Raw genomic sequence first — 25,965 nt, 5'->3', positions numbered from 1 at the left:
GAAGGGGAGGGGAACTAGATGGCGATCTTGAAGAGAACAGCATTTGGTTCAACAAGAGCCCATTTCAGAGGACAAATCCCTTTCTGCCTGCATCCACACACCTGTCTCTGGCTCTTTCTTGACTAAGGCAGGTTGGTGAAGCCCCTTCCAACTTTCAGAATAACTTTGATGGCAATCTACCTGGTACTTTAAGTCCTTTGTTTTTTCATGTCCCTGTTTCTTCACCTGGAATATAAGGAGGCTGAAGTAGATGATTACCAAGGTCCACTCGAGCCAGTCATTAAGCAAACTGGTCTTTGCCTCTCGACCATTCCATGGCTCCCTCGCCATGCCTAGCCTAATTCTAGAATTCTGTCAGTGAACTTCCTGTTTATTGGGGTCCTACTAAGTGCTCAAATATGTGGCACTTGGTGGGTGGAGGAGATTCAGAAAAGTAGGCCACATATACACATATACCTCTGGAATCTAGGAGGGAGGGTCTCACTCCTTACTTCTCCACCCCCTTCTCCACAGCTGGAAGAGCAGCAGACCTTTGAGGAGGCCATCAGTGTGGCCACTGCTGCCATGCAGCAGAGGGCTGTGACCCTGGAGACCACAGAGTCGGAGAGTGGCTGCTGAGCCCAAGAGGGCTGGGTCCCACGCTGTGTTGGAGGAGGTGCATCCTTGCCTCCAACGGCCCAGGGTGTGGCTGACACGTGGAAGGTGGCCACATGGGTCTCTAGGGCAAGACGGTGGCAGAAAAACGGCCTAAAGGGCACAGAGGCCCTGCCCAAGAGGAGGTCCAAGCAGCTGGAATCGGGGGAGTGTGCCATCCTCAGGAGCTAAGGAGGACAAGCTTAATCACCATGCTGCACTGGGATTCCCTTCCCCCCAGTATCAGCTGGGCGCCATCTCCTCCCTCTGGAAAACACCCTTCCTGCCCTTGGTCCACTCCCCTTCTCAGGTGGCGATTAGGGCTGCTCTTGGAACTGGTCCTCCACTCCAACTGGTCAGTGCCCACCAGGGGAGAAGGCAGATAGCTCTTCAGCCCAGTAGGGGCAGTGCAGCGCAGCCCTGCCCCTCCCAGCAATAACCACCTCCCCGGAGGCCAGCCAAGATGCCTGGCCACTTGGCAGCAGGGACTTCTTGCCACCATAGTCAGAATTGCTCAGGGGCCTATGACTGGAAAAAAGGTGCCCAGCCCCCCCCAACCCCCAGCTGCTCCCCAACCTCTGGCAGAGAGGCAGGGAGCAACCTTGTACATACTGGGGATTGGGTGTAATTTTTTTTTTAATTCCATTTTTGATTATTTTTTCCCCTTCTCTGGATGGTGGTGGCAAATGGGTGAATGAGTATTTAATAAAAGTTCCAAGTTTCCACCTGGGTGCCTCCGTTTAGTTTGGGACCCTGGTGGCAAGGCTAAGAGCCTTGTATCCCAGGCACAGACCTCACTTGGCTTCAGTGCTGGACTGGTAGGACTGCCCTACCAGGGGCACAGGTGGAAGGAAGCCCTGGTGTAAGATCAGCCCTGAGGAGCTGCCAGTGGCTTCCTGCCCACAGCTGAGCAGATGGGCTCCAGGGTGCCAAACAGGACCTGTGTGACCACTGCTTACAGGCTTCCATTGGATCTCAGGCCTCAAGATGGTTGGGCTGGAGGAACTCTGTTTTTTTCTACTTTTCCTTATGTTATGTTGTCAGAGCCTCTCCAAACACAGGCAGCCCTCCATACATACAGCACAGAGTCCACTGCTCCTCTAGGTGGGCAAAGCCCCATGGAGTAGGGGTTGGGGTGGCTTTGCCAAGATACTGAGGGTCTCTGATACCTCTGCTGCCCTGGCACTGAAGTCCTGGCTCTGGCACCGAGCTCTGGGGGTACCTATCTAGGTGTCTGGGGCCACGCTATGGAATTCCAAAGCTACAATCAAGACCCCACTGAAAAGTACAGGGAAAGGGACTTGATGGAAAGAACTCTTTGGGTTTGACCCCATGGGAACATTGCAGTTATTAGAGGTGCCTCTTTTCCTCTCTGTAATGTGATACATGTGGCCCCAGGCCTCTTACTGCTACCCTGGGGTTGGAACCCTCTCCCCTAACCCAGGCATCCTCTCCTAGGATGCCTAGCAAGCTCCCTTTCCCTCTTGCTACCAGTTCCTTGGAAGCATGGGGCTGGGACATGCCCCCAGGGAGGGGTGTCTCAATTGCCTAAGCAGGCTCCTTCAACATCCATGACCACTGTTCCTGGCAGAGATATGCCCCAGTCCTCACAGGTATTGAATCTGAAGAAATGGAAGCACTGATGCGGAGGAACCTGAATCCCCAGCCTCCTACTCCTCCTACTCCCAGCGCCCCTGAAACTGGGCCCCACCACTAGGCTAACCCCCATGAGCCTCAGAAACAGTCTCCAGGTCTTTAGGCCAGAGTGGGCAATGCTCTGGGTCCCTTTTCAAGCTAAAGCCCAGAGGATGGGGAGGCAGCCAATCCTCTACCTGCCAAGTCCTCCTGACCCAGAGAAGCACCATGGCCCAGTTCCTCTTCCAACTTTGTGTTATCTTTCTTCCACTCGGAAGGAGCCCCACCACCACTGTAATGTCAGATGGCCTTAAAAGAAATGCTTTCTCCAGTGCCTGCTCTGTGCTTTACAGCCATTCTCAGACCTTCTTGCAACTCTATGACATGGACATTTCTCCTGCTTTACCAATGAGAAATTGCTCAAAGGAGGTTAAGTAACTTAACCAAAGCCTCCCGCCTGGTACATGTGGGATTGGTACAGGATTTGCTCCCTTTTATCAGACACCCAAGTCTGGATGGGCTGCTTTTTCCTCAGCAAGCTGCCTCTGGGAGCCCAGCAGGCTCCAGAAGGCTCTGGGGCTGAGGAAGCTTCTAAAGAGCCTCACCCCCAGGAAACCAGGCTGAACAAAACTGGGGCTCTAGCTTTCCAGGGCTTGGTCCCCAGTTCCCGTGCAGGGAATGGGGCCACTGAACGCTGCGAGAGCAAAAGGCTGGTTCCATCAACAGGCCGGTTCCTGCCTGCACGGGGAGCCCGAATGAGCAGGCAGGTGGAGCTCTCGCTCCGCCATGGCCCTTCTGCGGTCTCTGCAGCCGTTTGCATTTCCTGAAACCGGATCTTGGTGTCAGAGCCGCCCAGGCTGGGCGGGCGCCTCAGCCATGGCCCTGCGCAAGGAGCTGCTTAAGTCCATCTGGTACGCTTTCACCGCACTGGACGTGGAGAAGAGCGGCAAGGTCTCCAAGTCCCAGCTCAAGGTGAGGGGCACGCGGGGTGTAAGGGAGGCCAGCAGACACACCTCATGAGCTCCTGCTGCCTGGGAGCTAGGCATGAACACTGCTTCTCCCAGGGCACCCAGCTGTCCAGAGGCCCAGGAGGGGTGGGGGGCCAGTACTGGGTAACGGGCAACGTTACCTGGTGGATGCTGCTGCTCACTGTCCAGAGGCCTCAGTGAGTATGTGCAGAGCCATCAGCCAGAGCCCTTGCCCACAACTGTTGGGAAAGTGGAGGTGGCATTACAGGGTTCTGAGGGCCACGGGCCAAGCTAATCCCAGACTCCATGTGATGAGCACACGTCTCCCCAAATCAAGCTTGGGCATGCACCCTACTCCTTCCTGCTGCTTCCTCCTGGCTTTGAAGAAAGACTACAGTTAGCTAGTACTTGTCAGTCACTTCCTCTCGGAGCTGAGAGAGAGTGTTCAAGAACCTCTAGCAGTCCCAAACCAGGCCGGCCGGGTCACCCTTAGCAGGAGGGCAGCTCCTCTGAGCCCTGCCTCCCAGGTGGGACAGAGCTGGCAAGGGGCAAGGACTGAAGACCCCATAATACTGCTGCCCAGCTCACCATCCTCCTCACCCCTACACCAGGTTGGGAAACTTACATTAGGCCTTCAGACCTCAAGTAAGGAAGGGGTAGAATCTGAGCCCAGGAAGAGCCCCATCAGTAATTGCCCTAAAGTTCATTAGTTTGTCCTAGATAATCCCTAGAAGGCGGAAAAGTTTCTCTCCTTCTTTTCTCCCATGCTGGGTTAGTGCTGCCTTCACCCTAGTTTGTGGCAAGAAGCAAGGCTCTAGGCCACTGGAGCCAGGGAACTGTAGGAGACAGGAATAGGGTAGGCCTCAGTCGTCTGCCACCTTCCTTAAGGGTTCATTCATTCACTCTACAAATATTTATTGAGCACAACCAGGTGCCTGCCCTAAGGCTAGGCCATAGGTTGCTGATGTCTCCCCAGACCAAGCTAGGAGGAAATTTAGGAGAGATGAATGAGACAGGATAGGCATTGTGCCCCACCCCCATTCCAACCCCTTGCTTTGCTGAACTTGGACACAAAGAATGTCCCAAACTGGTCCTATCCCATAATCTATCCCTTAGCCAGACCTGTGAGCATCCAATAAATGATTCCTGACTCCTCCAAGGAGGAGAGTCCACTACCACATTCCATCATCTGGGAGAGTCTCCCAACAGACAGATTCTTCCTTACATTCTACTTAAACCATTTTATTACAGGTTATGTAATAAAATGAGGTCTTCAGTATAGGTAAAAGAAAAGTGGATTATCCAAAATCCATCCTTGCTGAAACTCCCTCTCTGCCCTTTTAATATCTTTCAGGAACAGCCCCAATCTCTGTAATTTTTTGTCTCTAAGACTCTGTTTTCTACATCTCCTTTACCTGAGGCCCCTACGACCTCTCCAGGCTCTGTATGCCCTTATACATGGAGGGTACAGCACTCAGGGTGGTTCCCCTTTTCCTGGTCCCATCAGTCAGTAAAGCTTAGTTTGAGCCTCTGTCTTGCCCTCTAACTGGGGTGTTGCCTGTTCACCAACCGCACAGGTTGCATCCTTGGACCATCTGCTGTCTTTGTACCACATCACAGCTCAAATTGAGCCAACTGCCAGCAGCCTTAGATTTCTCCTTCACTTGACAGAAAACTCGTCTACCTGGTCTAGGAATCTGAGCTAGCAGTGGGAGTCTAGCAGTAGGCCAGGCGGCAGGTGGGGCAGAAATGGGAGGGCTCATGTCATAGGAGAGAAGGATTTCTCCCCCAAGTCTGTAGTGGTGGATACTGGAATGGGAGGAAGTAGTGATAGTGCTGGGGGTGGGGATACCGGAAAGGCAAAAGAGCAATAGAGAAGTGGTCAGAAGTCAGAAGAAGAAGCTGATGAGAGATAGACCAGCAGGGCACACTCCCCTGAGCTGAAAGACTTGGTGAGAAAGAGAAAGATCCTGGGGTTAGCCTGTACTCACTAAAACTGTCCCTGTCCTTGGGGCCTTCAGCTGGGAAGAGGCAGGAGACCTGCACCAGCCCAAAGCAAACTATGTCTGTTTGTGACAGTTACCACTTCTCCCCTGATGTGTTGGTAAGAAGGCTGCCACTGGCTGTCTTGGGCAAAACCATGATGAGGCTGGAAGGAGGAGAAAGAAGAGCAAGTCCTCTGAGAAGTACCCCAAGAAGTCAGGATTGTTTTCTCTGAAGAAGAGAAGGTTCAGGGGAGACATCAGATGAATTTTCCTCTCTGATCTTGTAGAAAGTACTATAGCTTTTGTCCCTTTGATTTTAGAAAAATAGGTCACTTCTGTCCAGGATGGATTTAGGTTAAACATAAAACTTCTCAGGAGTTGAGTGAAGACTGTGAGTTTTTGCAGAGTCACGAGAAACCTCTCTCTAAAGAACTTTAGGAGTGAGTCCCTGATCATGACAGAGGGCTTCAGGGAGGGGAACTTTTAAAATAATGAATTTCCTCAGGGAGCAGCTTTGACTTTAGGCCTCACTGGCAATCAACTGAGATTTTTGACTTCCTCACTCCCTGACTGCCAGGCCTGGAGTGAGGAGCCTGAGATTGACATGTGGTTGGAGCAATGTGTCTCGGTTCCATGAGGATCTTAGGCCTACCACTTCCCCTTGGCTGGCAGGAGCAGGAGGAAGGCAGGGAAAGTGAACTGGGGCCTTCCCTACTTGGCTCTTTAAGGTCTCGCAGGCTCCTGAGCCTCTAACTTGCATTCAGGGCAGTCCTGGGGCCCAGGGAGGGTCTCTTGCCCACTGAGAGTCTCTGAGCTTCGGTTCTGCCTCCTCTGGAGAGGGACAACCTTCTCCTTGGTTGAACCATATCAAACTGCTATTCTAGTAGGTCAAACAATCAGATGTTAGCAACCTAATATGTTTATTTGTACATAGAAAAAAAAATCTAAAAGACTCAGCAAACTGTTTTTGTTTTGTTTTGTTTTGTTTTGTTTTAAGCAGAGGTACTGGGGATTGAACCCAGGATCTTGTGCATGCATCATGCTCTCTATCATTGAGCTATACCCACCCTGCCTTTAGCTGTTAACAGCTATCACCCTAGTCCAGGTATCTGATGGCTGGGATCATAAGCTTTGCCCTGATCCCTACTTGCTGCTGATCTCCTCAGGCTCAAATGGGGAGGAGGGGAGGATGATTCAGTGATGTGCAGAGCACATAATTCAGAGCCATACCTATATTGCTGCCTAGCAAGGTGGCCTTAGGCAAGTCACTGCCCTTCTCTGAACCTCTGGTTTCTCATCTGTAAAGCTTAAGAGTTGACCTGGGCTATCCAGCTAGCCTAGGAAAATAAATTTTAACAAAATACATCAAGTGGGTGAAATTGATACTTGATGCATCCTCTCCTCTCCCTTTTGTGAGCCTCTGTCTTTTCTTTGATGCCCACACCCAACCCCTCCAGCCCCTTCTTGCTCTCTGCAGGCATATAGCTAATCCAGAGATTCCCACCTTTTAAAATTCCTGGCGCTCCTCCCTCATGATAGTAGTTTTGCTTTAGTACCTGCTGGTTGAGAAAAATACGTTCAGTAACTCCTTAAAAGGATCTATATACTTTGAAAGAATCACTTAGCACCTAAGCACGTTTAAAGACTATAGACCATCTAGGAGAGAGAGATTAGTCAGTCATTCTCTGCAGTTATTGCTTGGTGTTTTCATGGATTCCCAAACCCTCTGTATCTGCATCTATTCCCAAAGTCTGAGAACTACAAAACCATGGGTCTTGGCACCCATCCCATCCCTGCGCTTGAGTTTTTAGGGAACTCCCAAGCCCCCAGGGGAGAACCACTCCCCCACATGCCTCCAGAGGAAATGGCGAATAAATGACGCCTCTCAAAGGTCAAAGACTGCCAACCCAGAGGTCAGAGGCTGCTTGGGTGGGTGGGGGAGACTAGGAGTCCTCTTTGGGGGAGCCCAAATAGCAGCCTGTGAAAACTACAGACATCTGGACCCCACCCCTGGAAACTCTGAGTCAGTAGGCCCCAGGGTATTTCAGTTTCAACCAGCTCCCCAGGTGATTCTGATGTTTAATCTGAGCCAGTGTAGCATAGAGATCAAGAGTAGGGCTTTAGAGTCAGACCTTGAACAGGAAAACAGTTCACCTCTCTAAGCCTTGATTTCCTCATCTGTAAAAGGAGGATAATGAGAGTCCCTGCCTCCAGGGCTGAGGATTGACTGAAATCAGCAGGTTTGCTCCTGCTCATGCTGGCCCCAGCCCGTTTCCTTTCCAGCGTGACCCTCCTCTGGACACACCCTCTCCTCGCCCCCAGCCCCCACTCACACCCAGGCACAGGAAGCTTGGCAATCTCAGGTCGGATGAGCTCTCTGGGGAGAGACCCTGAGCTCTGCCTGGAGGCTTTAATTCCTCTTTGTCCTGACACTTGATGGCTTACAGGGGTCAGAGCCTCTACCCAGGCTCCTCAGATTACACTGGCAAAAGGTACATGTGAGGAAGGTCTGAAGGACAAGGTGGGCCTGTGAACCAAGACAAGGGACTGCGCAGATAACTGTGTGCTGCTGGGTATCAGGTTCTATCCTGCAGTGGAAGGGGATTTATAAATTATCTCCTTGAACTTCATTTTTAAAGGTTTGAAAACTGAGGTCCAGCGAGGCTGATTTGCTTAGAGAGAACCAGTTCCTGTCCATCTGACTTGCAGTTTTCCTACTTCTCCCCTTGAAACACTTAAGTTCATTCAACAGATATTTTTTGTTTTGTTTTGTTTTTTCTCTTGTTTTTAATTGAGGTACTGGGGATTGAACCCAGGACCTCATGCATGCTAAGCATGTGCTCTACCACTGAGCTATGCCCATCCTCCCAACAGATATTTATTTAATATGCCAGACCCAGTAATATAGCAGTGAATAAAACAGACAAAAATCCCTACCCTTGTGAGGCTGACATTCTAGTCAGAGAACACAGATGATAAAATAAGTAAAAAATGCATGATGTGATGGAAGATGATACATGACATGGAGGAAAATAAAGCAGAAGTGGGGATAGGAAGTGTGGGGAGGGGTAGAGGGGATGGGATTACAGATTTAAATACAGTGGTCAGAGAAGCCCTCCCTGAGAAGGTGACATCTAAATAAAGGAGGAGAAAGCATAAGCCATGCCACGACCTGGGAGAAGAATGTTCTAGGTTGAAGGAATAGCCAGTGCAAAGGTCCTGAGGCAAGAGGAATATCAAGAGGACCAGAGTGTCTGGAGAGAAGTGAGCAAAAGGGATGCAATCAGAGAAGTTATAGAGTAAAATCTCTGGAAGGACTTGAGAGTTTACCGCAAGAGCACTGGGAAACCACTGGAGTTTTAAGTTAGACTTGAGGAATCAGTCACAAACACTCAGCATGTGAGGGATGTTGTACTGAGCTCTGGAGTCCGGGTTGAGACTAGAGTCCTTGCTGCCCTCAAGGAATGTAGAACACCCAGAAATGCTCACACAAGCAGGGAAGAAGAAGAATGTTATTACAGAGCAACTTAATAACAGGGTACATTAATAACAGTGGTTAATGGCACCCTTTGCTTTTTATCTCTATAGTTTAAAATTTTTTTGTAAAAACAATATATGCTCCTGGTGCAGAAGAATATAATTTCAAAGAAGTTGTAATTTATTATAGAAGTAAAACATGTTTTACTGGTTAAAAAAATTCAAAAACAAAAATAGTGTTAAAGAAGGTGAAAGTTCCTCCCCTCACTGGGGAGGGTTTGTGGGGTGTCAGCTGTTAACAATTTACTGAGTCTTCTAGATTTTTTTTCTGTGTACAAATGAACATATTAGTTTGAACTATGTGAAATTGCTGACATTTGGTGGTTTTGACCTACTAGAAAAGCAGTTTGATATGGTTCAACCTAATCTTTGCACACATATTATTTTACAAATATTTCATTCTACAGCATGCTTTTTTCACCTGTCAGTATAGTACACCAATGTTTCCATCTCTGTTCATACAAATATAACAATAACAGTAGCTCAGAACTTTTATTAAGAAATTTATACCATGGTGCTATGTACCAGGTGCTGTGCTAAACTCTTCATTCTAAAAAACGCTGTGGAGCAGACCCCTTATTTTCCTCACAGAGGAGGTGACTAAGGTCTTGGGGAAGTTAAATCACTTGAGCACACATGTAGCAGAAATAAAATCTTTCAACCACTCACAGTGTACCTGTCCCCTATCAAAGGAGCCTCAGGCTAGCTCCAATTCCTCATATTCTAACAATGCTTCAATGAACATTCTTGTACAGGTAGCTCTGTTCCCTTGAACATCTACAGGTTGGATGATTAGAAATGCTGGGGTCATGCCCAATTTTAAGTTTGATAGATTCTTGCCCTCCAGAAAGACTACCAGTTCACACCTCAACAGTAGGGTATTTGAGCCCCTATTTCTCGACAGCCTCCTCAGTACCCTATAGTATCAGACTTTTTGTCAATTTGTCAGGTGAAAAATTGCACTTTCAATACAAGAAGAGACCTAGCATTTTTTCTGTGCAGACCTAACTCTGGCACTCTCTCTTTATATGTATCATCTCACTCCATCCTTACGGCCCATCTGCATGGTGGGCATTATCCCCTGTTTTACTGACAATGAAACTAATTCTTGGGAAGGAGAGTATAGCTCAGTGGTAGAGTGCTTGCCTAGCCACGAGGTCCTGGGTTCGATCTGCAGTACTGCCATTAAAATAAACAAATAAATAAACCTAGTTACTGCCTCCCACCAAAAAAAAAAATTTTTTTTAATTAAAAAATAGTAACTGAGGCTCAGAGGGTGAAGGAATTTATTCAAGGCCTCATAACTAGAAGTTGAAGGTCCCTGGCCTTCTATGTTCCCCCTTCACTGGAGTGTAGCCATGTGACTGGGCTGTGAAGGAAGCTTTCTCAAAGAGGTCTTGAGGAGGCTTGAAGGAAGATGAAGACATGGGTAATTTGAAAAGAGGCCAGGAGACAGCAAGTGGAAATATGTGAAACTCTTAGAATAACATCTCTTTAGAAGTGGGAATTTCTCTTGTGTTGGTCGCCCTGGATTTTATGTGGTAGACATTGAGCACCTCTTAGAGAGGGGTATCCTATGACCACAGATGTATTAGTCATGTCTTTTCTGGATATAAGTGGTAGAAACCAAACTCAAAATAACTTAAGGGAGATGTTATTTATTGACTCGCATAACCAAACTCCATGCATAGTATTGACTTCAGGCATGACTAGATCCAGGTCCTCCAATTATGATTCTCTTTGTACCTTGACTCTGCTTTTCACTCATGGCTTTATTCTTAAGCAGGCACTTCCCATATATGGACAAAATATCACCTGAATCTACCATCTAACAGTTTAACACTCCCATGGAAACAGTATACCTCTTCTCCTCCAGAGGTAGCAAAAAATCTCAGGGCTGATTCTTATTGGCCCAGATTTGGTCATGTGCATCCTTGAACCAAACACCAGGACTCCAATGTGCCCACCTCTGCAGCCAGGTTGGGTAGGGGTGCAAATGGCCAATACCAGAGATACTGAAAATGGGGGAGAGGTACTTCTCAAAGGAAAATCAGGGCTCCATTACCAAAATAAGGGAGGATGCAGAGTTCATCAGGAAGAAACTTTACATGTCCTTTAGAACAAGAAAAGGCAAAACCAAAGATGGCACATGGGATAATTTGAAGGTAATGGGAGAAGGCTTGGGGTGGGGGTTAGGGATAGCTGACCAGAGGGAAGTGAGGGAAGAGAGAAACACTGACCCCCTTGCTGAGCCCCCAACTTCCCACTTTGCTGAGTTGAACCTGAGGCCCCGGAGAACATTGGGGAGAAGTCTCAAACCTTTGTCCCCCTCCTCTCACAAAAGAGAATAAGGAAATGGAGACTTGGTATACATGCCATCTCTGAGATGTCAGCTTCTGCCTCAGAAGAACTGATTCCAAGGTTAACTGCCAGTGGTGGAAGCAGCCTTAAATACTGCATTTATTAATGGACTTTGGTATGCTGAAGAGGACATAGGTGCTGTGAGACATAAAGGTGAACAGAGATCTTGTCTACAGAGCTCACTATCTAGTTGGGGAATGAAGCTAAGGGTCAATAATAATAATAGGGAGGCAGCCTTCAGAGCCAGGAATACCTGGTTCCAACCTCAGCTTTGCCACTTACTCTTACTTAACCTCTCCAAGCCTCAGTGTCTTCATGTGAAGAACAGGGATAATAATGTCTGTAGATCATGATTGTGGAGATTAGATATGGGTTATGGAAAGCACATGATGACAATTTTTAATCATTCACCCCGTCTGTAGTGAGTGCTGTAACAATTACCCCAAGGCAATTTTATTTTGTTCCTGATTTCCTTGTTCAACTTTCAACTCTTTGTTCTAATATCATAGGTTTGTTAACCAACTCCTGTTTCCCCTCCATACCATCATGGCTGCCATCCCTTTTAGGCCTTGTCCTCCACATCCCACAGACCATTTTTCATGACCTTTCTTTGAGTCCTTTCCAGCCCCCTTCCATCTTTGAAGGGCAGTGGCTGAAACTGCACTCACCCTTCCTGGAACAGAAACACTGGACTCTAGGCACATGCCTGACACTGAGTCTTTGATGGTAGATGCTGGGCTTCTGCCCTGGGGTAACGGACCATCTTCCTGCAGACAGCCCAGCATCATAGGAAGCACCTGAGCTTTGGGATCTGCAGAGCTGAATTTGAATCCCAGGCTCTTGCTCACTATGGGTCCTTGGGCAAGTTACTGAGTCCCTTGAGCCTCAACGTCCTTGTCTGCAGAAACAAGACACACCTGCCTAATGAAGCGGTGAAGAGCATGGCTTCCTGGGTTTAAATCCCAGCTCTGCCAGCTCTGTGCCCTTGAGTGAGTTACTTAATGTCTCAGAGCCTAGGGGATTTTTTCATCTGTGCAATGAGGTTATTAACAGTTGTTACAGGGTTAAGTGAATTATATGTAAATTGCTTAGCTCAGTGCTTAATGCATAGTAAGTGTGTAAGTTTTCAGTTTTTGGTTTTTATTGAGGTATAATTGACATTAATTTCAGGTGTACAATGTAATAATTCTATATTTGTATATATTATGGAATGATCACCACAATAAGTCTAGTTAACATCCATCACCTTACATAGTTACAAAATTTTTTTCCTGTGATGAGAACTTTTAAGGTCTATTCCTTTAGCTACTTTCAAATATGCAACACAGTACGTTATACCCCCATGACTTATTTTATAACTGGAAGTTTATACCTTTTGATCACCTTCCCCCATTTTGTCCCCTTCCATACCTCTTACAACCACCACTCTGTTCTCTGTATCTGTGAGCCCCCTTTTCTTCCCTTTTGTTTTTAATTCCACATATGAGTGAGATCATATGGTTTTTGTCTTTCTCTGTTAGACCTATTTCACTTAGCATAATGCCCTCAAGTTCCATCCATGTTGTCACAAATGGCAGGATTTCATTCATTTTGTATGACTGAGTAATATTCCTTTGTATATAAATGCATACATTTTAGTTATGATTGAATTGAATAATCTGTGCAGAAGACTTAGCCAGGTTAGGGGTGGAGACAAGCAGGGAGGCAGGAGCTGTCTTTCGGCCCAGTTGGTTGGGCTGCAGGAAGGCAAATTGCCACTCTGTCTCAGGTGCTGTCCCACAACCTGTACACAGTCCTGAACATCCCTCACGACCCTGTGGCCCTGGAGGAACACTTCCGAGACGATGACGATGGTCCTGTGTCCAGCCAGGGATACATGCCCTACCTCAACAAGTACATCCTGGACAAGGTGGAGCCCCTCTGACCTCTCCCTACTTCCCAACCTGGCCAGCACCCCAACACATTGCCATCCCAACTCCTCCCGCTATGGCCCCCCACTACTGTCTCCTCTGTCCATCCCTCTCTCTTGTCTCCATCATTTACATCCCAGCCACGTGTCCTCTCCTTGCTCCCCTTAACACACCCTCAGTCTCCCTCATCTCTGTCTTAGCCTTTGCCTTTCCCAGGACCTTCCACCCTATCCCCGCCTAGGCCTGTCTCCAGCTTCCCCCTAATGCAGTACCCCCTGCTCCTCCCAGTTGTCGCTGTCTTCTCAGGTTCTTCTTGATGGTCCACTCCCCACTGGGCTTCCCCATCTTTCTCCCCTGGGCTGAGGGACTAGAGTTTCTCTGTTAGCAGGGGTCTTGGGTGGGTGTGGATGTGTTGGGGTGGAGGTGGGGTAGGGTGGTTGGAACCAACTGTTACCTGTAGGCAACTCATGGATTCCTCAAGTAGAGCCTCACTTGATAGGGTGAGGAGCAGGGGAATAAATGACCCTAAGAAACTAGCTGGAGCCTAGTTTGGTGGTAGGGCGGGGACAGGGCAGCCTTCTCAGCTGACTTGCAGGCCTGGTGGCAGGCGGAGGAGGGGGCTTTCGTTAAGGAGCACTTTGATGAGCTGTGCTGGACCCTGACGGCCAAGAAGAACTATCGGGTGGATAGCAATGGGAACAGCATGCTCTCCAATCAGGATGCCTTCCGCCTCTGGTGTCTCTTCAACTTCCTGTCTGAGGACAAGTACCCTCTGATCATGGTTCCTGATGAGGTGAGTGATTCAGGGACTAAATCACTTGGGGCCAGGCCTCAGCAAAACCGTGAACGAGACCAAATTACCTTGTGTACTTTCCCACATCCCCTTTCTTTGTCTCCCCCTGCCAGTACCTGTTCACACCCAGCTATCTCCAGATGCTTAGAACTGCCTATATCAGAGCAATTATACCTCCTCCAAAGAGGTCCAAAGCTATACCTTTTCAGCACTCTGCTAGCCCTCCCAGTAGGAAAATGATCTGCAAATTCTATTTATAGAGAGGTGTAAATGCCTGATATATTACTGGGCATTTAAAAATGAAAACATTTAAAATCAAATGGCAGGATTTTAGACACTATGGCAGTCTGAGAAGGATGCTATATTAGGGGAATGGAGACCTCCCTGGGACATCTCTCCAGTTACTTCTGGTGGGCAACCAAGCCTGGGCCTGGTTCCAGATTTTCCCTTCCTACTTCTCCTACATATGGGAGAGCCAGGGCAGACTCAGCTCAGGGCCCCAGAGAGGGCATCCTGGGAGTAGAAGCCTAGAATTCAGCCCCTGCGTCCTCTACTCATGGGTGAAGCCAGAGCAGATCCCTGCCCCCCTGTCTCCAGTCAGCCTGCACCCTCCCTCTGTTTGCCCCCGTCCTCTGTTCATTCAGCCCTCTCCTGCCCCTTTAACCCTCATGGTGGCTGTGAAGACTCCAGGGTGAATTTAGGTCTTTAGAGTAGGGTACACGCGAGAGAGGTCCGCTGTATTTACAAGAAATCCTGGCATGTCATCCATCTGCGCTCAGATTCATGTCCTTGCTTCCGTTTGTGGGAAGAGTTAGAGGAGCCACCTGAGTCCTGAACTGGTGTGCCCCACCACTCCTGGCTGAGACCCAGGAACCCCCAGACTGAAAGTCCTGGAGAGAGTTTCCCAAGAAGGGGCAGTAGAGGGACTTGTGTCTATCAGACACTTGGCTAAGCGCTTCTGTCAGACCCCTGCCAGTCAGGGCAAGGTGGCCTCTCAGAGGCCAGAAAGCTGCTTGCTGCTGTGATCAACACGCAGTGTGAACAAACTGCAGCAGGATGTACCCCAACCACCACTTCCTGTTCCTCTGTGACCGGTTTCCTGTCCCCGCCCTGCTTACTCCCACCTCCAGTCTCTTTGCCCTCCCACAGGGGAAGGATCCCCAGGGTTAGGGCTTGGGGCTTGGAATAAGGATTCAAATGGGATGCAGATCTGAGTGGAGTTCTGGCTACTGCCAACTTGCTTTATGATTCAGGGCAAGTCTCCCTTTGAGCCTCAGTTTTATCTTCTGCAAAATGAGGATATTGGATGAGAGGGCCATTGTACCCCCTCTGACATTTGCTAAGATTTGTTGCCCCTTCCTGGCCTTTAGCTCCCATCTCACCCTGCTTTTAATTTGAGGCAGGAAGGAATGGGACTGGAGGTTGGGGAGGAGACTCCTGAATTGAGGCTGGGGCTCTGGGATCCCCTCCCAAATCTCTACCCAAGTGTCCACCGGCATTTAGGCCTCTGCCCACCCCCCAACCCAACCGCTAGTCACCTCTGCCAAGGCTCTAGGAGCCTGATGGGAGTGCCCCCTGGTGTTGGGACTGGCACCCCTGCCTGCTGCAGCCACTAGGTCTTCCCTCCCCATCCAGGTTGAATACCTGCTGAAGAAGGTACTCAGCAGCATGAGCTTGGAGGTGGGCTTGGGTGAGCTGGAGGAGCTGCTGGCCCAGGAGGCCCAGGCAGCCCAGACCACTGGCGGGCTCAGCGTCTGGCAGTTCCTGGAGCTCTTCAACTCAGGTCGCTGTCTGCGAGGTGTGGGGCGGGACACCCTCAGCATGGCCATCCACGAGGTCTACCAGGAGCTCATTCAAGATGTCCTGAAGCAGGTTAGGCCATGTTGGGAACCAGGGGAGGACCCCCAGAAGAGGCAAAGTAGGGGACAGTGATGCCTCTGACTTTGCTCTGGCTGGCAGGGCTACCTGTGGAAACGAGGGCACCTGAGGAGGAACTGGGCAGAACGCTGGTTCCAGCTGCAGCCCAGCTGCCTCTGCTATTTTGGGAGTGAAGACTGCAAGGAGAAAAGGGGTACCATCCCACTGGATGCACAGTGCTGCGTGGAGGTGAGGGGAACAGGTGAAGGGGTAGAGCCCCTCTCAAGGCCCAGAAGGTCTCCAGTGTAGAGTGAAGGCAAGGGGGTCTGGAGGAGGGCAAGCGGGAAAAGCCACAGTGACAAATTTCTGCTTAGATGAGTATAACCCGAATTGTTCAAGTTGACCCTTGAACAACATGGGTTGGAACTTTGTGGGTCCACGTATAAGCAGATTTTTTCAATAAATACATACAGGAGTACTACACTATCTGCAGCTGGTTGAATCTGCAGATGTGGAACCAGGATACTGAGGGCTGACTTTAAAATTATATGTGGATTTTCAACTGGGCAGAGTTTTGGCACCCCTAACCCCTGTGTTGTTTAAGGGTCAGTTGCACACCTGGGTGTCTCAAGGCCATTCTCAGCCATGTCAGTTGTCACACTATTTTTTTTTATTTTAGAAAAGTAACAGTTTATTTTTTTCTTCCAGTTTTATTGAGATATAATTGACATACAGTACTATATAAGTTTAAGGTGTACAGCATAATGATTCAACCTACATACATTATAAAGTGATTAGCACAATAAGTTTACATCCATAAGTGAACATTCATCAGCTCAGATAGGTAAAAAATTAAATAGAAAAAATGTTTTTCTTGTGATGAGAAATCTTATGATTTACTCTCTTAACACCTTTCATACATAACATACAGCAGTGTTAATTACATTTATCATGTGTAACAGTACATTCCTAGTACTTTTATCTTATATTTGGAAGTTTCTACCTTTATACTACCTTCATCCAATTTCCCCTTCTCCACCCTCCAGCTCCCCCACCTCTGATAACCACAAATCGAATCTTTTTCTATAAATTTATTTTTGAAGTATAATTGACCTATAATACTCTGTTAGTTCCTGTTACACAACATGATGATTCTATATTTCTGTATATTTCAAACTGATCACCATGATAGGTCTAGTTATGATATGTTACCACGCAAAGACAACTGTGTAACCATAGTTATTAACTATATTCCCCACACTGTACATTTCATAATGGTGACTCACTTATTTTGCAACTGGAAGTCTGTACATCTTAATCTTCCTCACCTATTTCTTTCCTCTCCCTAGCCCCCTACCCTCTAGCAAACAATGATTTGTTCTCTGTATCTACAACTCTGTTTATGTTTTGTTTGTTCATTTGTTTTGTTTTTTAGATTCCATATGTCAACACTTTATAAAAAACTCAAACTGCAAATCAAATACTAAAGTTGTTGGTGAATAATGTGGATTTTGCTAAAAATTTCAGAAGAGATGATTTATGCCACGCTACCCTACAAAGCTTTCTAAAAATCCTCTTTAAAGTTATTTCTCCTTCACCTAAATTCCATTCCCTTTGGCAACTCTATACTTCCATGTTCTTTCTCCACACCCCTCTTCTCTCCCTTCCCATCCCTTCTCTTCTCTTGGCTCTGCCCATTATTTCAGAGGCTTAAAATAACAATTTTTAAAGTTTAAGTAAAAATATATATGTAACATGAAATTTGCCATTTTAACCATTTTAAGTGTCACAATTCAGTAGCATTAAGTACCTTCATGTGTAACCATCACCACTATTTATTTCCAAAACTTTTTTTTATCATCCCAAACAGAAACTCTGTGCCCAATAAGCAATAACTCATCCTCCCTTCCTCCCAGCCCCTGATATCCTCTATTCTGCTTTCTGTCTCCATAAATTTGCCTATTCTAGGTGCCTCATATAAGTTGAATCATACAATATTTGTCCTTCTCTGCTGGCTTCTTTCACTTAGCATAATGTTTTCAAGCATGTTGTGTTATGAATCAGGACTTCAGTCCTTTTAATGACTGAATAATATTCCATTGTAAGGATATACCATATTTTGTTTATCTGTTCATTTTTCTGTTTAACTTTTTTGAGGGACAGCCAATCTGTTTTTTATAGTGGCTGTACCATCTTACATTCTCAACAGTACTGTATGAAATTTCCAATTTCTCCACATCCTCACCAACACTTGGTATTTTACATTTAAAAACATTATTATTATAGCCATCCTAGGCTCTGTCCATTTTTGTCACATAAGGAGACAGGTGTCATTGTGGAAAGAGCACATATCTAGGCAGAAATCCAGTTCCATTTCTAACAGGCAGTATGAATTGGGCACGCTCCTGGACCTCTTAAAGCCTCAGTTTCTTTCTCTGTAAAATGGAGCTAATAATCCCTGCCTGGAACAGACTCTAGAACACATGAAGCTCAGTAGCTATTATTTTCCACTAGACTGTAAGCTTAGGAAAGGCAGGGATTTTTTCTGTTAGGCACACCTCAGTATCCCAAATGCCGAGAGCAAGGAGTGGTGCTCAGTGGACATTACAAAATATCTGTGGAATGAATGAGTTCAGAACTTTCTCAACAGACAGGGCTATGTGCAAATGAGTGGTCTCAATACTGAGGACCCTGTCACTGGAGATGTTCAAGCATGATCTGCACACTGAGTGGCTGCTATGTGCTAGGCTCCATGGAGAAATACCAAGAGGACATCAGCCCCACCTTCAGAGAGCAAAGGCTACACGAGTTGTGGGGATACAATTATCCCCATAATTAACCTCCAAATCAGGCTGCACAGGCACCTGGCAGAGCGGGAGGGGTGCCCAGGGAAGATGGTCAGCCAGGAGGGGTAGGGGCTTGAGCTGGAGTACCCCTGGGACGGGTGTGGCCCTGACCCCAGTGAAGCCAGCCTGTCTGGGGCCGCCTGCCCTCTGCCAGGTGCTGCCAGACCGAGAGGGGAAGCGCTGCATGTTCTGCGTGAAGACGGCCTCCCGCACGTACGAGATGAGCGCGTCAGACACGCGCCAGCGCCAGGAGTGGACAGCTGGTGAGTGCTGGCTGGGTGGCCTGGATCTGGAAGGGCCTCAGTCTGTGAAAAGGTGGTGATGCACTGTGCCCAGCGGGAGGCTGGAGACGGGACTTCTAAGCAACTCCTAAGGCCCCTTTCGGCGGTAGGCCACATCGAGGCTCCCCTGTCCCAGGCTAGCTCCGGCTGACCACCTCCCGCTCCCCCCTCAGCCATCCAGACGGCGATCCGGCTGCAGGCCGAGGGGAAGACTTCGCTGCACAAAGACCTGAAGCAGAAGCGACGTGAGCAGCGGGAGCAGCGGGAGCGGCGCCGGGCGGCCAAGGAGGAGGAGATGCTGCGGCTGCAGCAGCTACAGGAGGAGAAGGAGCGAAAGCTGCAGGAGCTGGAGCTGCTGCAGGAGGCGCAGCGGCAGGCCGAGCGCCTGCTGCAGGAGGAGGAGGAGCGGCGCCGAAGCCAGCACCGCGAGTTGCAACAGGCACTCGAGGGCCAGTTGCGCGAGGCGGAGCAGGTGGGGCCGCACCCGGGGTGGAGGCGGTGGGCTGAGGGCTAAGGTGAGGCCAGGGCTGGATGCAGAGCACGGGCGAGGGGGCGGGGGCGGGGCCGGGGCCACGGGCGGAGCCACACACCGACGAATGGATGTGGAGAGATGCGAGGGAGGCGAGGCTTGGAAAGAGGGACTTTGGGGACAGAGCCTGTGGGCTTCAAAGATGGACGTGGATCCGGACTGTGCCAGGGACGGGACCTATGGGATAAGGAACCTGGCCGAGGGATGGCTTGAGAGGAGAGATGGTGTGGGGAGGGGCCTGAGCCTATGAACTGGGGGTCCCGGAGCTGAGTGCTAGGTATAGAATGAGGCCTGGTTCGGAGACCTTGACTGGGAACGGGGCTTGGACAGAGGAGCATGATTGGGAATGAGTTTGACCCAAGGCTGGACTAGGTTGGACTAGACTTGATCTGAGTTTATAATGAAACCAGTTTGAGGAATGCAGGATGGGAGGAAGGTAGGACGAATGTGGAGGCGGACTAGGTGTGTAAAGGCAATTAGATTTAGGGTTTAAGAGATCTAGATCTGGAATCAGAGACACTGGGGATTCAATCCCAGCTCTGCCTCTTAGGAACCCTGTGATCTCAGGCAAGTATCCTAGCCTTTCTATGCCTCAGTTACCTGTGACATGTTGATGGCAATATAACTTTGCTTATAGAAATATGGAGAGGATCAAACAAGGAAACACTTTGAGTTATAAATGTTAAAACAATTATAATTATAGTCACTCCCTTCCTAGCACTAGCCTTAATTATAATTATAATGCATTCTATTATAATATATAATAGTAACTATTAAGGCCAATGCCAGGAAAGGGATGACTTGAGCCCCTTTCCCCCGTGCAACATGTAGTTCACTGATCACTATGTGACCTAATCAGGCTTTCAGAAGGGGATCAGATAAAGAAACCCTTACATGAAAGAACTTCCCAGACCCTCACCTGGAGATAACTAGTTAGGATGACCTAACAAATCCCTGGAGAAAGGGCGGCATACCTGCCGCCTCCCTCCCCCATGCCCCCGTTGACCTGGCTCTGCATCCCCCGAGCAGGCCCGGGCTTCCATGCAGGCTGAGATGGAGCTGAAGAAGGAGGAGGCTGCCCGGCAGCAGCAGCGCATCAAGGAGCTGGAGGAGATGCAGCTGAGGCTTCAGGAGGCCCTGCATTTGGAGGTGAAAGCTCGGCGGGATGAGGAGGCTGTGCGCCTAGCACAGACCAGGTAGGACTGAGGGACCCCTTCTGGTTCTCCTCCCTGACACCCCCACCCTTCCGCTTGCTGAGCACCTGCCAGGTGCCATGGCTCTGGAGGTGACACAGTGCACTCACGGCAGACTGCTGGAGGAGGAAGAGGAGAAGTTGAAGCAGCTAATGCAGCTGAAGGAAGAACAGGAGCGTTACATCGAGCGGGCGCAGCAGGAGAAGCAAGAGCTGCAGCAGGAGATGGCACTGCAGAGCCGCTCCCTGCAGCAGGCCCAGCAGCAGCTGGAGGAGGTGCGGCAGAACCGGCAGAGGGCTGATGAGGACGTGGAGGTGAGGCCTGAGGTGGGATAGGATGGAGGCTGGCAGGTTGAACATGTCAAAGCACAGACTCTGGAACCTTCCCTCAAACCCTGGCTCTATCATTACCTGGCTGTGTGTCCTAGGACAAATTGCCTAACCTCTCTGAGTTTCCAGTCCCTCATCCAGGAAAGGAGATTGAAAATAACATTGTTGTGAAGATTAAACAAGATAACACATGCTATTTAGTATACAGCAAGCACTGAAGAAACACCAGCTGCCATTTTGTCGTTGTTATTAACCTGGGCAAAATTTTTCCTCCTATTCTTCCAGCCCCTACTTTGCTATCCCTGTACTTTGGCTCTACTCCTTGGAGCCTGAATTTCCATGGAAGAGGGCTTTTTTTTTTAACTCTTGCTGTTCTGTTTTTATTAATATTGATTATTTTATTTTGCTTTGTTGGCATACATGGTCATGGTAAAAAATTCGAACACAGAAATATGGATCATAGAAAGGAAAAGTTTCTCTATGATTCCCCACTCCCCAACCACTGCTAATGGCTGGATGAACACTGGAGCAGAGGTTTTTGCATTAGGTGCTGGAGAGGTGGTGTGATACACTGGTTTAGAGCTCCATGTGTGCCCCTGGGCAAGTTACTTCACCTCTTTTGAACTTGTTTGCTGTTAACTTTTACTCTGGAAGTTAAATGAGTTATTAGCCCATCTGAGCTGCTTAATAAGTGGAAACTATAATTATGATTATTTTTGACCCTTTGAGGGTCTTTGAGTCCCTTGAAATTGGATGCCAACTCTGTTCCTATACATAACTCTTTATGAACATACATGTGTTTTTCTGGGGAGATGACCAGTAGACTTTGTCAGATTCGAAGAGGCCTGTGAACCTGAAAAGGTCAAGACACCCTGTCTTGGATGGTGGCTCTGGCCCACTCCTCACTCATCCTGCCCCTACAGGCTGCCCAGCGGAAGCTGCGCCAGGCCAGTACCAATGTGAAACACTGGAATGTCCAGATGAACCGGCTCATGCATCCAATCAAACCTGGAGGTGAGAAGGGTTAGACCCTGGAGCTTGCCCTGGACTGGGCAAGGGAGGGAGGAAGGGATACCTCCAGATGTACAGAACCAGCACAGGACTGAAGGTCAAGGGGTTCTCGTCTCCCCCAAGGACAGAGGCAAGGCCACTCAACTTCTCCCCTTTGCTTGCACCTTGCTCCTTATTCATATCTGCCTTTCTTCTGCCAGACAAGCGTCCCACCACCAGCAGCTCCTTCACAGGCTTCCAGCCCCCTCTACTTGCCCGCCGTGACTCCTCCCTAAAGCGCCTGACCCGCTGGGGATCCCGCAGTGACAGAACCCCCTCACCGAGCAGCAGTGAGCAGCAGAAGTCCCTCAATGGTGGGGATGAGGCTCCCATCTCGGCTTCCACCGCTCAGGAAGAAAAACTGGACCCAGCACCAGAAAATTAACCTCTGCTAGCCTCTCTTCCCCCTGACCTCATGCCTACTAGGACCTGGCCACAGCTGGCCTGTGAGTAACACCAGCCCCTGCAGAAGGAGCTGAAATCCTGGTGCCAAGGGACCATGCCCTCTGACCATGAAATAGTCCAAGATGGAACCTGGTTCATTTTTGCACCAGCCCCAGGCCCCAGACCACTGAGGCTGTCTGGGATGTTGGTCCTTAAGAACTTGATCCAGTGCCTTAACCCCAAGGGCCCTATACCCTGGGCTGGGAAAGAGAGTAAACAAGCAAGCCATGGGCCATCTGTCCCTAGATTGCTTCCAAGTTGTGGAGGCACATTTCTAAATAAAAACTGCTCTTGGTATAAATTATTGACCAGGTCTGTTGTCTATTTCTCCTGTCATTGTCTCTCTTCCTCCCTCAAGTCCAGTTATAGGTCCCAGAAGGAATAAGATATAATGCAGTGGCTAGAAAAGTACATTTTGTCACTTACCAACTGGGTAACCTTGGTCAAGTTTCTTCACCTCTCTCTGCTTCAGTTCCCACATTGGTAAAATAGGGATAATAGTACCTACTTTATAGGGTTGTTGTGGGGAGTAAGTGCTTGACACATGAGCAGGCACTATTATTGGTATCACCCAAAAGTGTTTATTGAGCATATATGCTATGCCCTGCAATTTAATTCTCATGGCAACCCTGAGAGGTGGGTATTATTATTCTCATTTTATATCTGGGAAAATTCAGGCTCAGAGAGGTCAAGCAACTTGCCCAAAACCTTCCAAACTTGCTTCTCTTCCCATAATGTCTGACTTACCTATCTTGTTACCTAAGACAGAGATCTGGGAATCAAGGATGACTTACTCCCTCCCTCTCATCCCCCTCATGCAAAACCCATCATTCAACCCAGTAGATTCTCTCTCCTTCATACCCTCATACCTATCCCTCTGTCTCCATCCCCATGGCTAATGACACGGCTAGGGCCTTTGACTCCTTCTCCATCTTGCCCCATATCTAATCAGTCTCCAAGTCCAATTGATTGGATTTTCTTGGTCACTCTCAAATATACTCCTTTGGGGCCATATCTCATGGCCAGTGCCTTACTCTGGCCCTCGTCACCTCCCAACTGGATTACAGCCAAAATCAGGTCTCCTTGCTAACCCTTCTCCTAACAGCTGCCTGTAGGCTTTCTAAAATGCAGACCTTTCCCTGACTCTTTCCACTTTCCAGTCTCTCAGTGGTACCCAGAACAGTCAAGTTCACATTCCCATATGTGGCATACAAGGCCCAGGAGAGCCTCCTATGCCTCTGCTTTATAGATTTACTAGTAGCTCCCTCCTTTTCCTCCGTTTGGATCTGCACACTGGCTGTTCTTTCCACCTCCCTTCACATAACAGCCTCCATAACCAGATGTTTGAGTTCCTTGAGGGCAAGGACATATTTTTGTCAACTTATGTCCCCAGTGGCTAGCACCATGCTTGGCTTTTAGCAGGCATGAAACAAATATTTGTTGAATAAATTCTAAAATGAGTGACACAACTAGGTGATGAAGTAGCTAAGATTCTAACTCAAATACATTCATTCAGCAAATTATTTGTTAAGCTATTATTATATGCCAGGTATTGGACTAGGTGTTGACTATGGCACAGAACAAAACAGATGGAGTCCTTGTCCTCCTAGGGCTTATACCCTATCTGATATCAAAGTTCATGTCTTTTGCAAATACACCAAACTCCATTGCAAGGAACTTCATTACAGTCCATTTAAAGTGTCATGGAACAAAGCTACCAGTATAACACAATGCACATCTCAGGGATGGGAAGTGAGGTTCAAATTCAATATATGGTAGGAATTCAGAAAAAATGAAGTGTTAGGTAGGAGCTGGGATTCAAGACGGCCCTTAAAATTTTCAATAAGAGAGTAGAGAACGTGAGAAAAACATTAAGACCAGTGGTCCTCTAATTGGAGTCGGGGTATCTCTAGGGTATGAGGAGTTGTAAGAAAATTGATTCACAGATCCTTAACTTCCAAGTGTTCTCTTTACCATAACTGCTTTCTTCCTTCACAGTTTCACCTTCTCTACTTTTAGTCGCAAGGTTCACCACTCACCAACCCCGTATCTTTTGGAGTGGACTACCAAGAGGGGTCAAATTCCTGGAACATTAAACAAAGCAACAATTCGAAATGCTGGTGTAGGACTGTGGGAGCTGAGAAAGGGAAAGCCTCAAAAGCCAGACAACAAATTCCCTTTGTTTTCAAGTCAGCAGGTTTCCAAATCTTTGCTTTCAAAATCTGGAAGGATTTAATTGCATTGTCAGCTGAAAAAAAATCATTAACACAATTTAATAATAGATCTCTGTGATTTTTCATGGCAAATAACAGAGTCAGATGCCATTGCGATATCAAAACTCTCTCAATTCTCATTTACTTATTTATGTGAACAAGGTTTCTCAGCTTAGAAATGAAAAACTAGGACTACAGTTGACGTTGAAAGTAGTCTCATTCTAGCCATAAGTAATACTTAACTACGAAGATATGAACTACCTGGGGGAAAAGTAGCCTAACTATTTCATTAAGAAATACTTCCAATGTATTTTGGGGGGTTATGTTTAATACTTATAAAAATCATAATATTTATGTTGTTTTGCTCAATTGGGTATTGCTAATACTTATAATGGCCACTCAAACCAGAAGAAAATTTGTAATTTCAACTTACATACATATTTTGGTTGCAGAGATGTAGGATATGGTGATCAATAAAAGAGCATAAGCATAAAAGCATAAAAACACGTTACATTAAGATTAGATTTTTGACTAACACAACACTGTAAATTAACTATACTTCAATTTAAAAAAGATTAGATTTTTGAGGGCAAAGTGGAATAGAAACACAAGTACAAGGAGAAAAAGAGACAATGTAAAATTTTTTATTGCTGAAGAAGAGCTTATTCGTGTATTTTTAAGATGGATGATGGTAAGCATCAAAAATCACTATGAGGTTTGAGCCTTATTCAATACATTTAAAAGGGTAATATAGTAGTTCTGTATTAAAATGTTAATGTTTATAAAATAGCAGAAATTACATCCATCCTCTGCAACCATTAAGTTTTAAACTAATGATGAAAAATATTAGACGTCACCTTAAAAATGTGCAAGGAGCTACATTAGTTCTTATATTCTTTTAGGAGTAGAGGGACAAACATTTTGCAGACTATTATGACTAGAAAGGTGAATGAGACCTGTTTAGAGACATTCATGGAAGCTAAGTAGAGTTTAGACTTGAGGCAACCAACACCTAAACCTCAGTTTCCTCATCTGTAAATGGGGTCCATTCCAAGATTTTGAATGTTCTGTAATGGGACACAGGAGGCATTGCTGGTTGTGGTGTGAAATAGTGAAAGGAAAGGCCACCCTGAATCTACATTGGGACTGGCAGGAGATGCTTTCAGTCCTGAAGGACATTATTAGCGGGCAGGAGAAGATAGTTTGCAGTCTTTTACTTCCAGGGTTAGAAAATAACTCCTTTGTCCTTTCCAACATTCTGGACAAAGAAGAGTGTATCCAATCTCTGATGCCCTGAGAGATACCCATAAACCTGAGGGCCACGTGGAAAGTGCAGCCACTGTAGCCCCAGGTCACCCCTCTGAGGGTTGGGGATGTGGGGCTACTGGCTATAGTGCAAGA

General features: G+C 47.6%; 2 protein-coding genes across 18 annotated transcripts in view; both read left to right on the top strand.

The window, feature by feature from the left end:
• ZNF76 (zinc finger protein 76) overlaps positions 1-1,358 on the top strand; it is a 31,550-nt gene extending 30,192 nt beyond the window's left edge. For all 17 annotated transcript variants that reach the window (XM_072945190.1, XM_072945188.1, XM_072945185.1 and 14 more), the window contains one exon: positions 514-1,358. In XM_072945190.1, the coding sequence (XP_072801291.1) occupies positions 514-618 (105 nt within the window). In that variant the 3' untranslated portion in view covers positions 619-1,358. The remainder of the gene's footprint in view (positions 1-513) is intronic.
• A 1,734-nt stretch (positions 1,359-3,092) lies between these two features.
• DEF6 (DEF6 guanine nucleotide exchange factor) lies at positions 3,093-22,652 on the top strand. The gene is made up of 11 exons (XM_006202085.4): positions 3,093-3,240; positions 12,888-13,028; positions 13,637-13,822; positions 15,458-15,694; positions 15,782-15,928; positions 18,680-18,788; positions 18,980-19,278; positions 20,365-20,531; positions 20,644-20,842; positions 21,781-21,871; positions 22,069-22,652. Exons 1-11 carry the CDS (start codon positions 3,145-3,147, stop codon positions 22,290-22,292), a joined length of 1,896 nt encoding a protein of 631 aa, XP_006202147.3. The 5' UTR covers positions 3,093-3,144; the 3' UTR covers positions 22,293-22,652.
• Positions 22,653-25,965: the final 3,313 nt, after the last annotated feature.

Source organism: Vicugna pacos, chromosome 20 (assembly GCF_048564905.1).
Source record: "Vicugna pacos chromosome 20, VicPac4, whole genome shotgun sequence".
Taxonomy (NCBI): domain Eukaryota; kingdom Metazoa; phylum Chordata; class Mammalia; order Artiodactyla; family Camelidae; genus Vicugna; species Vicugna pacos.
The sequence above is the reverse complement of the archived record's forward strand: the minus strand, read 5'-3'. Positions and strand labels throughout refer to the sequence as shown.

What these genes read in the sequence shown, in the direction of transcription:
- DEF6 (XM_006202085.4), top strand. Translation starts at nt 3,145, where the DNA reads ATGGCCCTGCGCAAGGAGCTGCTTAAGTCCATCTGGTACGCTTTCACC. An exon ending in TGATCATGGTTCCTGATGAG is followed by an intron (nt 13,823 to 15,457) that starts GTGAGTGATTCA and finishes CTCCCCATCCAG; the next exon opens with GTTGAATACCTGCTGAAGAA. An exon ending in GGGCTGATGAGGACGTGGAG is followed by an intron (nt 20,843 to 21,780) that starts GTGAGGCCTGAG and finishes CTGCCCCTACAG; the next exon opens with GCTGCCCAGCGGAAGCTGCG.